The sequence below is a fragment of the Cynara cardunculus genome, assembly GCF_001531365.2.
Source record: "Cynara cardunculus var. scolymus isolate 2C chromosome LG 8, CcrdV1, whole genome shotgun sequence".
In the NCBI taxonomy this organism is placed as follows: Eukaryota; Viridiplantae; Streptophyta; class Magnoliopsida; order Asterales; family Asteraceae; genus Cynara; species Cynara cardunculus.
This window is the reverse complement of record NC_037535.1, coordinates 24,778,247-24,790,157: the sequence shown is the minus strand read 5'-3', so window position 1 is coordinate 24,790,157 and position 11,911 is coordinate 24,778,247. Positions and strand designations below refer to the sequence as shown.

At 33.5% G+C, this 11,911-nt stretch overlaps 3 protein-coding genes across 4 annotated transcripts in view; 2 read left to right on the top strand and 1 right to left on the bottom strand.

Annotated features, from left to right (window-relative positions):
* The window catches only part of LOC112517037 (probable 2-oxoglutarate-dependent dioxygenase AOP1), a 4,861-nt gene extending 2,766 nt beyond the window's left edge, over window positions 1-2,095 (top strand). Inside the window, exons 2-3 of the mRNA XM_025124332.1 lie at window positions 774-1,098; window positions 1,666-2,095. Coding sequence (XP_024980100.1) covers window positions 774-1,098; window positions 1,666-1,944 — 604 coding nt within the window. The 3' untranslated portion in view covers window positions 1,945-2,095. The remainder of the gene's footprint in view (window positions 1-773; window positions 1,099-1,665) is intronic.
* Window positions 2,096-4,991: 2,896 nt separating this feature from the next.
* LOC112516595 (probable 2-oxoglutarate-dependent dioxygenase AOP1) lies at window positions 4,992-7,185 on the top strand. Of its 2 annotated transcripts, none has more exons than XM_025123730.1 (3): window positions 4,992-5,403; window positions 6,294-6,564; window positions 6,753-7,185. In XM_025123730.1, exons 1-3 carry the CDS (start codon window positions 5,030-5,032, stop codon window positions 6,999-7,001), a joined length of 894 nt encoding a protein of 297 aa, XP_024979498.1. In that variant the 5' UTR covers window positions 4,992-5,029; the 3' UTR covers window positions 7,002-7,185. The 2 variants fall into 2 exon arrangements, with proteins under 2 accessions (XP_024979498.1, XP_024979497.1); XM_025123729.1 differs by having other exon boundaries at window positions 4,996-5,403; window positions 6,294-6,615.
* A 1,155-nt stretch (window positions 7,186-8,340) lies between these two features.
* On the bottom strand, window positions 8,341-10,689 carry LOC112517118 (probable 2-oxoglutarate-dependent dioxygenase AOP1). Its single transcript, XM_025124447.1, has 3 exons — window positions 10,329-10,689; window positions 9,885-10,206; window positions 8,341-8,794 (listed from the first exon to the last, which is right to left on the bottom strand). Exons 1-3 carry the CDS (start codon window positions 10,676-10,678, stop codon window positions 8,540-8,542), a joined length of 927 nt encoding a protein of 308 aa, XP_024980215.1. The 5' UTR covers window positions 10,679-10,689; the 3' UTR covers window positions 8,341-8,539.
* Window positions 10,690-11,911: the final 1,222 nt, after the last annotated feature.

The following is an 11,911-nucleotide window of genomic DNA, read 5'->3' as shown; positions in this document are numbered from 1 at the left end:
TAACCAACATCAACCAATCATGTTCCATCTTTTAGTCTATATATATATAAATATATATATATATATATATATATATATATTTTTGGTGGAGATTCAAACGAAAGCATCTTCATTTTACGAAAACAGAATGACACCCTTATAACATGTAATAATACACGTGAGGGGTCCTGATGGTGTGAATACATCACTTAATGGCAACCTAGTCGCACCAATGATCATATGTGTTTCTAATTTTGCATCACATGTGTATCATACATGATGGATTATAGTATTACCATCGAGAACACCTTATCACATGTAATAATACACGTGATTGGGCCAGTGGCCCACAATCTAGTTTGCGCCAAAGGTCGTTTACTAATCTTATTTAGTATCACAAGTGTATCATATGTGATGAACTATAATATCACATGTAATTTACTATAATAAAAGGGTATTCTCGCTTTTTCGTAAAATAAAAGGCATATCACATGTATATATAAGGTTCAAACAAGAATACTAACCAAATAGTAGAATACGGGGTGACAAAATCACATATGATTTTACACTAAACTCATGTGTAATATCATATGTGATTTCAATGCTATATGGTTTGACCGTCCTCATGTTCTTTTATTTTGATAATGTTCTCGTTTAATCCTCCATATTCATATATGTCTCTCTCTCTCTCTGTATATATATATATATATATATTCAAAAAATTATAAAATATAGTGATAGACGGTTTTCCCGTCGCAACAGAACTTACCCTTTTGTTTTCATTGGCGATACAGTGAAAGCGCATTCGAGTACATGAAACTGTTATCTGAAATCGATCATTGTGTGATGAGAATGGTGTTTGATAGCTATGGGGTCGACGCCAAGCAATGTGACGATATGATAGAATCCTCATTGTACTTGGCTAGATTTATGAAATATCGAGCACCCATTGAGAAGGAAGTCGAAGTTGGCCTTCCCCCTCACTCGGATAAAAGTTTCTTGGCTATTTTAGACGACAATAATGTCAAAGGGTTAGAGATAAAGATGAGAAACGGAGAGTGGATCCACCACGAACCCTCACCATCGACGTTTGTGGTTGTAGCGGGAGAACCCTTCATGGTAATATGTCTTACTTGCATGTTTCGGTCTCTAAGAAGTTTGGGATCACAACAACAAAATTGGCTTTGTAAGACGTTTAAGCGTCTTAATAGAATACTTTATAGAACTTAAGTTTGTAGGACTGAATTATAAAGTGGCTAATATAAAAGCGTTACAATATGTTTTTAGGACGCTTTTAGACGTTTTAACAAGTTTTTAGGACACTTTTAAATAAAGTGTCTTGTTAGCTACTTTTTATGATCTTTTTGAGAAGTATCCTATGAATCCATCTTTTTATAGGATATTTGTGCTTATATGACAGTTTTAAAATAGTGTCATATAAAATAGTTAATACGACACTGTATTTTAAAAACGTCATGAAAAACTTGTTAAAATTTTTAAAAACGTCTTATAAACTTATTGTAACACTTTTAGATACGATGCTTTTTGGTTTGGTCTTATAAAACATCTTTTTGAGATGCTTATAGATTGTAGGCATCCTATAAAATCAATTTTCTTGCAGTGGATCTACCGATAACTCAAATATCATTTGGTCATTGACATATGTTGATTGATTTTCTTCCATAGGCATGGAGCAATGGGAGGATCTACGCACCGGTGCACCAAGTGGTGATGAGAGCGCACCCGAAAGAAGTCGTTAGGTATTCACTCGGGATATTTTCGTTCATGAGGGCGACAGTGGAGGTGCCTGATAAACTAGTTGACGATGATCAACATTATTTGCGGTTTAGGCCTTTTAATCATTTGGATTTCTTGAAGTATGTGCTTACGGAGGAGGGAAAGGCATCCAAATGTTGCGTCGAATCTTATTGTGGTGTTATGGTCGACCCGGTCGCTGACCACTGATTCGACCGGCCTACCTGTTGTTTTGTGTTGTATGTATAATACAAATAGAATAAAATAAGTCAATGGGCGTTAAATATATCATCAAACTTATTATTTAATGTTGTTTAAAAAATTTCTTCAATCGTCTAAGTTTTGTCTGTGGTTTGTTAATAATTTTCATTTTTATCCTTGTGGTTTAAAAATTGTTATTTTTTTGTACAGTTTGTAATTTATTGTTATTTCATCCTTGAACATTGCATGAGATTGGTAATCCGTTAGAAACGACAAACTGTGAATTGACTATTAAGCATGCGTTCCTCGCTCACATTGCATCAGATTGGTATCAGATTCAAACCGACCATGCGGCAGGCGCCAGGGGCGGATGCAATACCAAAAAGGAGGAGGGGGGGGAAGGGACCCCAGTCAAAAACTCAAAAAAAAATTCTTAAGTTAAAATTTAGGTTTTACATGATTTACCTTTCACTCCCCCCCACCCCCCAAATTTCATTTTTATGCGGTCCCCCAACCCAATCGAAACTGTTACTCTAACCAAAAAAATCTATTGAAATCAATCAAAAAAACCAACAACGTTATTTGAAATCAACAAAAACATTAAAAAATCCCTCGAAATCAACCAAAAAACTTTAAAATCCCTCAAAACATTGTAATTAGGTTAAAAACACATCGGACGATTTTGCAGGCTTTTAATCTACCTTAAAAGTAATCTCATTGAACAAAATTCCTGAATCCGCAACTGGTGCCACGACACCCAGGGATGAGGGATGTGCGTGCGAACCCAGTTAAAAAATGTGATTCAAGGAAATGAAATCGTCAGTTATGCCAGTAGATGGACGAGTTAGTCCAATAGCTTGCTGCCATGAACCACGCACCACCACAACACCACGTGTTGAACACGAACCGAAAGATGTTGATTCTGAACCGAATAAAAACCCTTTTTGTTGTCCAATTTTTTAACTCACAACATGGTCAATTGTTACAACTAAGGAGCCGTTTACCAAATGCTTAATTGGGTAAGCGCTTACCAAGTTATATTACCTTACCGGATGAATATGATAATGACCAAAAATCTTACCCGGTAAGAACGAGGTAAAGACTGAGAGTCTTACCCGGTAAGTGAGAACAATGACTCTTACCACGGTCAGCTCTTACCGGGTAAATTGTTGCATAGAAAGTCATTTTTATTAACTAAAATCTTACCCGGTAAGTTAACAATAGTATTGAATTTTACCGTTAAATACTTACCGGGTAAGTTTATGGTAAATGGCCCATAAAACAACCATGCACAACTTGAGAACTTGTTTCATGGTGGAATTCCATCACCTATCAAATCCTAAAGTGGTATTACCACAACTAACCATTGCGCACGTTGGATTGTTTTTTATAAACGTTAAATAATTAATTAGAAAGACATAAATAAGGGTTGTTTGTTTACCTCTTAATAGTTTCATTAAGAGGCAACATCGTGTGAATCATCAAGAGGCGAATCTTGTATGCCTCTTAATAATTCTAAAACCCTCTTAATGATTTTGTATAATCATTTAACACTCTAATTTCATTGTAATAATTGTCAAACAATTATATTTTATTTTGCATTATTTAATGAGAGCCTCTTAATGATTCTGACTTATTAATCATTTTGTACCAAACCATTCAACAATTGTCGAAAACACCCTAAATTTCTTATAATTGTAATATTTATTAACAAGGTGAAGGACCACCATATTTATTTAATAATTATATTATAATCAAGAAAAATATAATCATGACATTTTATCTTTGATTAAATAAATTATATAATAAATAACTTAAAATATTTGGTTTCATCTCATAATAAATAACTGAGTAATTATCGTTCAACTAATCCCAAGGGTTATGTCAGCATCAACGTTGACGATGTTTTGGACCACTAATATAGGACCACTTGTGATTTATATATGTATATAGACAAGGTTGTTTTCGTGAGACAAGTAAGATAACATTTTACACTTGAAACTTCATAGCAAAACACTGTAAAGGTAACCTTGTGAAATGTCTTTGCTGTGAAGGTTTGAATTTTATTTACATTCACAACATTTTGTTGTGAAGTTTCAAGTGTAAAATTGTTGTCTCACGTGTTTCACGAAAACAGACTGGTCTTAAGTTTCAAATATAAATGTTTTTATGTTAAGATAATACTAGAAAGGTACTCGCACAATGCAGCGAGATACATCTCGATTATTATGTTTTGCGTTTCTTTTTTGTCTCAGTCGATGTTATAATACGATTTTATATGATTCTAAGAACGATAATGTTTTTATTTTTAAATAAGATATAAATATGAAGACATCATAAATAATTGAATTTTTTTTTAATATTAGTACCAAATTAACTATTTAAAATTTCTTTTTTTATGTAATTCTTTAATTCATTTTTTTATTTTTTGTTTAATATATTTTTTATAAAGTAATAATAAGTATTTTGTTATAATTTAATGATTATCCTAATTATATTTTAAATTTTTTTATATTTAAAATGAGATGTTTATTCTCTCGATTATATTTATTTGCAGTTAGTTATACGAATTCAAACATCSAGCTTTAATAAGTTGTACTTACGCACAATTTACTTGTAATCTTGAATTTTAATTAATATGTATCAATAAACAGTACTTCATGCATAAAAAATGATTTTTAAGAGTTTTTGTCAAATGTTTTATAATATAGTATATATATATATATGTGTGTGTGTGTGTGTGTGTGTGTATATATATATATATATATATATATATATATAAATTGAAGTTGGTGCAAAATCAGTATCAACGTATATCAACCGAAAAATTGTTTGTTTGTACAAGTTAGTATCAAATACAGTTGGTTGATACACAATATATACATAATAATTTGAATCAAATGATAACGAAACCTTAAACTAATTTTGTGTCAAAATGATCAAGAAAACGACATTTATGATCAATTATTGACAATTTTAGACGTATTTATTCGTCTAGAGATCTCGAGTTCGAATACGAATTTTTGGAGGGAATCAACGTCAGTCGTTTATATAAATCGATCATAAAATCCATTCGTGTTTGAACCAACCAGTTATGGGCTCGGAGGCTTCACTAAGACTCCCGTTTATCGATTTCTCTAATGTTGATCCAAACACAAACGCTCTTGGTTGGGATCTAACGAAATCCCGAGTCCATGAAGCTCTCGAAGAATTCGGTTGCTTCGAAGCATCATTGGCTGACATCTCACCGGAGCTCCAAACGTCCATTTTCGATTCGTTACAACTACTTTTCGATCTCCCTTTGCAGACGAAACTCAAAAACCGGTCGTTGAAGCCTTTTCATGGCTACGTCGGCCAGTACCCGATGGTGCCGCTCTACGAGAGCATGGGCATTGACGATGCGCCCGTTCTTGAAAAAGCCGAAAGCTTCACCAAAATCTTGTGGCCCGAAGGCAACCCCAAATTCTGGTATCTAATTTACTTCTTTGATTACATCTTTATGTGAGACTACGTAAAACCCATATGTGTGTATACATATACATATACATATACATATACATATACATATACATATACATATACATATACATATACATATACATATACATATACATATACATATATGGAAGTTTAGATAAGCAGGTTAAATATCCTGAGAAAGTAAGAAAAAAAAGATTCATATGTGAATCATTAAAAGACTTCATTAATTTGAAGATTCATATGACATATGTGAACCAATATGAATAATGTTAGACCCCATAATTCACATATGCATCTTCAAATAAACTTTTTCTGATGTTATCAATGAGTTGACGTATCAACCTTCACTTAACCTTCATTTCTTACCTTCTTACCATATTTAGCTTTCTTATTTGAACTGTCGCCGTATATATGTATATATAGGGGTCTATTCAAGGGATAACTTATTAGTTTTGGGTAACCGTGAGATTCAGTGTGAACCACTTGTTTGAGATATTTAAGAATATTTTTTAAATAAGCTAAAAGGGTAATATGCATATAAGGGAGGTTCAAACGAGAAGCTAAACATTTTACCAGAAGGTGAGAAGTTTCAATATCATATGTGATTACATGATATGCAAGTTTAATCATATATGATTAAACACATGTTGCATTGACAACACATATACACTTAATCATATATGATTAAACACACCCAAAATGAGTGTAATCATATATGATATTGGAACTTCTTGGTTTCTTACAAAATGTTTAACTTCTCGCATCATCCTTTCTCTCTCTCTCTCTCTATATATATATATATAATACATTGATGGTCTGCGTCTAGCTGATAAAGGACTCAAATGCTTTCGCTTTTACGACATCTGTTGTTTTGGCAGCACGACCATACAAGAGTTCTCGGAGAACCTATCGAAACTGGATCAAATGGTGAGGATGATGGTGTTGGAGAGTCTGGGATTGGAGAAATACATGGTCGAACACATGGGTTCGACCAATTATCTGCTTCGGGTAATGAAATACAAAGGACCCGAAACAAACGAGCCCGAACTCGGACTCAACGCTCATACCGACAAGAACACACTCACAATTTTACATCAAAATCAAGTCGATGGATTGGAGGTACAAACCAAATCTGGAGATTGGATCAAGGTTCAACCATCACCCAACTCTTTCATAGTCATGATTGGTGATTCCTTTTATGTAAGTTTTTAACGACGCAAAAACCCGTCACCAAAAGTTATCTGTAAAGCGTCGCGTTTAATTATCGTTACAAATGATATATAAAACAACCCCTTTCGGGATTACGGTAATGAATGTTCGGAAACTTACGATTGTAGGCATGGACGAATGGGCGACTGCATTCGCCGTATCATCGGGTGATGATGAGCGGAGAGAAGGCAAGGTATTCTCTCGGATTGTTTTCGATACCGAAGGCTGGGTACGTGATCAAGGCTCCGGAGGAGGTTGTGGATGAACAACACCCGTTACTTTTCAAACCGTTCGATCATGTCGACTTCCTTCAATTTTACTACACCGAGGCCGGCCAACGAGCCCAATCCGCTCTCAAGACTTATTGCGGTACTTAAGATACTATTTCAGTATGTGTTGGCCCTAGACCCCGTATTTGTGTGAGATGTTGAATCTTTTTTGTCTGTATTTACACCAGTCATGTTTGCGTCATCATTTTCTTGTTGATTTCATTCAGTTTTGTGTTTGTTTTTGTATTGTCGAGTTCCCGTCATTAATAAGAAGACAAGTTTGAACGTTTGCAAATGGTTTAGAGATGCGTAAATGCAATCGGGACCGGGACCGAGACCGGACCGGAGATCGGTCATGCATAGGGACCCTTATTTTCAAGATTTTAATAAAATATAATACAATTTTTATTAAATATTATTTCAATTAATGTGATACTAAAGTGTATTCCAATTCTTTATTTCAAAAATAATAAATTATATAAAAAAAACTGTATAATAATTCTATGTAAAGAAACATATTTTTGTAAAACCGGGCCGGACCTCGGACGAATTTGAGACCGGCCCAAAAGCTAACAGACCCAATTATTGGGCCTGATATAAGTTCTGGGCTTTTTTGTCAGTAATACTCCAATCACTTGGGCCCGAGACTGATTCTAGATTGGACCAACCCAGCAGGGACGGACCCAAGAATGTTTAGATATGATGGCACCATATAAAATGGTTGCACTTTTCACTAACCTAATTTTTTTTTACCTTATCACGGAGGAACAATATGGTGGCACGTGCCACCTAACCACCCCTCTAGGTCCGTTTATAAGTGTAAGACTGATTTTTGGTCATTTCTAATTGAGACCGAGGAACAACTCGAGCCAATTTGATTGGGACCCGTTACACTAAGGAAAAGGTAGAGGATAATCTAGGTCGAAAGGATCAACGAGACCCAATTTTCATGACAAAGCCTGATTAAAAACCGATCCTAATAAGGACTGAAGGAGTAACGATGAAATAAAGCCCGATCAATGTTTCATTTGTTTGTTTAATGACGGATCGAAAATGGCCTGTCCAAGGACTAAATTGTAGTTATTTTGCCTTCTAACGAACATTTTGACTTTGAAAATGACTATATTGGCCCCGAAATTAATTGTTATAAGGGGCATTATTGGAAATTTAATTTTTCGTGATTCAGTATAGAAAGGAAGTGAATTTCCGAACTTTCTTTCAAGGTCTCTCTTTGATATTCTTGCGACTTTTTCGGAATTTTTATACTTCCATAAGTTTTGTAATCTCATAATTTTTGTAATCTTATAACTTCGTATTTTCGATTTTTTTGTCGTGCACTGAAAAATGACAACAACGTATCGCGAGCAACATCGGGTTCTTTTTTGACTCATCAATAACTTAAAAAAACACACTTTGCCACAATACGTTTACACTTGCACTTAATTTTACAGAACGCATCAATAAACACCGAATCAAATCATTTACAACAACGGGAATAGAAAACACATCTTACAAAACGTTTAGCGAAATGCTGAAAACAAAAGAATTTAGTGACGGAAATTCGTCACAAAAATACAAGAAACTGTTTTATTTTCAAATTAAAATGTACATGATGTACAAATAAGATCATATGTTTAAAAAAATATTTAGACAGACACACCACAATATTTTTTCAATGCGAATTTATCGTTAACGATTTCTTTCTTACAGAGGAATTGAAGAAAATCTCCGAAATGAAAAGGGTTGAAGAGTAACGGGTGTTCTTCATCCACCATTTCTTCGGGGGCTTTTATTGTTTTTTCCCACTTCGGGACTGAAAACACACCGATTGTAAATCTATCTTTCTCTCCGCTCGTCACCACCCTATGAGTTGCTGCATGTATTCGTCCGTTCGTCCAAGCCTGTATATATTTTTATCCATAGCAGAATATGAGATTACTGGTTTTGTTACAAATAAACTTAAATGAGTATAATTGTACGCGTTTGATAAATATTATGAAAACCGTAAAAATAGTAGATGTGTTGATCCACATACACCATATGAATTTCAATCAATATAAGCAACAACGCATATATACTTTTTTTTTTTGAAGCATATAATATTTATATATGGAAAATATAACAAATAAATTCACACAATATCCTTACCTGTGGTGAGGTTTGAATCTTTGACCTCCTAGAAGACCAAAGACCCTTGGTATAACGCATATATACTTGCATGTATAGTATATATACACCGATGAATATACTAATGGGCATATATATATATATTGGGTTGAATTCTTTGAGAATTTTATATATTGTGATAATCGTGAGAACTTTTATCTTAAGACATTTTTCACATGATTTTTTCTCATCTAAGACTAACATTTAATGTATTGATGAACATATATTTGTTTTACAATGTGTTTCCTTCATATATATATATATATATATACGGTTCACATGGTGAAACTTTTTTACGTGTACATTTTTTTTCATAGACATGTTAAAAAAGTTCACATTGTGAAACATATATATGTTAATCAATATTCTAAATCTTAGGAGGTGTTTGAGATTGCTTATAAAAACAACTTATTGACTTATTCCGGTGTGACACCGGTAATAAACACTTTTGAGTGTTTGGATAAACAATTTATACCGGTGCCAAACCGGCAATAAGAAATTTTTGAAAAAGTTAAACCTTTATGACTTATAATAAGTTGATAAGTACTTTTGTAGAAAAAAATAAGTTGTTTCAAATAAGCAATCCCAAACACCCCCTTAGTTTTAAATGGAAAAAAATCATATGAAATAATACAAGATGTATTAATTCTCAAGGTTTTCACAACTTTATGGATTTTCAAAAGAATGTTCCTTTATACACACACACATACACACACACACACATACATATATATATATATATATATATATATATGTGTGTGTGTGTGTGTTATGTTTGTAAATATTTAAAGTTGGGGGTTAGTTTTGAAAAGTTTGTAAACTTACATTGAAGGATTCTCCTGCCATGACCACGAAACTATTTGGGGAAAATTTCACTTTGAACCATTCTTCATCTTTTGTTTGCACCTCTAGTCCTCCAACTTCATTTTGATGCAAAATAGTCACTACATTTTTATCTGCATGACTAAGTAATCCCATATCGGATTCGTCTTTCTCGGGCATTCGGTATTTATTAACCCTAACAAGACTGCTCGTTAGTTCCATGTGTTCATCCATGTGTTTCTCCAAATTTAAGCTCTCGAGAACCATCATCCTCACAATTTCATCAACCTCTGTTAACATCTTCGTATAGGCTTGCATGCTATCACTGTTATATGTTCCACAAACGCAAACACATTCAATTAAACAACGCTATGAATCACAAGATTCCTCAAGAATTTCAACATTGCATGGAAAACTACAATTGTAGAAACAGTTTAAGTGACATACCAAAATTGACGGTTTCCATCAGGCCACATGATATTAGAAAAGATTTCAGGGTCTTCAATTCCCAAGCTCTCGTATATCGGAACCTCTTCAGCTAGTCCGATGTAGCCATTGAAGATCTTGTCAGGAACGTTTCTTACCTTTGTTTCTAGAGGGAGATCGAACAGCTGCTTCAAGGAAGCAAACACTGATTCTCGAAGATCAGGTGAAACCCCATCGAAAGATGCCTCAAAGCAACCGTATTCTTGGAGGGCTTTGAACACCTGGTTTTTCGCCGAATCCCAGATAAGGGTTCCTCGATCTTTCTTGCTTATGTCGGAAAAAAGTATGGTGGGAAGCTGAAGAAAACCCATTTGATATTGGTGGTGTTATTGTTGTTTGAGTCGTTAATAAGCCAATTTATAAGACTTATAAAACTATCATTAAGAAACAAGATGAAGAAACAAAGTGGGAATATTCTTGCATTAATTGTAAAGGTGTATAAGAATTGAATAAGGCATAATTTGAGCTTAATATGATTATTATAATTACAGCTTGAATTCGATCAAGTTTAATACTGAATTACAAATTAAGCCGCCACTGATATTTCAACTTTGATTTAAAAATGTATCATAATTTCATTAATTATTGATTACAAAGTCATAGTTCTCGATAATTATTTTTTAATTGAAAAATTATTGTGTGATCTTTAATTATGGCATGTAATATTTCTATTTTAATTCAAGATATTTTGTCTTATAATCTCTAATTAATACACATAGATACATATATAGATTTGAGATCACGTGAGATCAACCTGTTTTTACGAGATCCGTGAGACCGTTCTTTTACACTTGAAACTTCACAGCAAAACGTTATGAATATCTCACAGGTTTTACGAAAACAGGTTGGTCTCACATGAACCCAACCCTATATATACTTGAGATCACGTGAAACCAACGTGTTTTCGTGAAACTCATGAGACCAACTTTTTACACTTGAAATTTCATAGCAAAACGCTATGAAGGTAACCTTCACAGTGTTTTTACTGTGAATGTTCGATTTTTTTTACCTTCACAGCATTTTGCTGTGAAGTTTCAAGTTAAAAAAAGTGGTCTCACGGGTCTCACAAAAACAAACTGGTCTCACATAAACCCAACCCTATATATATATATATATACATGTGTATATATATATATATACAGACTTGGGATCATGTGAGACCAATTCTCAACTCTTGGATTAGATCAACAATCTGAACATTCATAGTCACAAAATTGCCACGAGACTTCTCAATAATCACAAAATTGTCATCGTCCAACTTTAGACCATTAGATCATTAGCTTATAAAGTTAATCAATGAACATAAATTGGTCTTACGGGTCTCACGAAAAACCTTTGGTCTCACGTGAACTCGACCTTATATATTCATGTGTATATATATATATATATATGATTGTTCAAATAAAAACCACCCAATTTGTACAAATCGTGAAAACCTCATTCAACCAATCATAATTTTTCATTTTGTTCATTTTTTTGTAATTATGAGAGGTTGATTAACCATTTTTATTGTGGACGGTGTTAATCATGGATATTATCATATT

Bases quoted from the DNA above. Each gene is read 5' to 3' on its own strand.
- LOC112516595 (XM_025123729.1), top strand. From the start codon at position 5,030: ATGGGCTCGGAGGCTTCACTAAGACTCCCGTTTATCGATTTCTCTAAT. The intron at 5,404-6,293 runs GTATCTAATTTA...TTGTTTTGGCAG, and splicing joins GAAGGCAACCCCAAATTCTG to CACGACCATACAAGAGTTCT. The intron at 6,616-6,752 runs GTAAGTTTTTAA...TTACGATTGTAG, and splicing joins TGATTGGTGATTCCTTTTAT to GCATGGACGAATGGGCGACT.
- LOC112517118 (XM_025124447.1), bottom strand. From the start codon at position 10,678: ATGGGTTTTCTTCAGCTTCCCACCATACTTTTTTCCGACATAAGCAAG. The intron at 10,207-10,328 runs GTATGTCACTTA...AACATATAACAG, and splicing joins GATGGAAACCGTCAATTTTG to TGATAGCATGCAAGCCTATA. The intron at 8,795-9,884 runs GTAAGTTTACAA...AAATATATACAG, and splicing joins TGGCAGGAGAATCCTTCAAT to GCTTGGACGAACGGACGAAT.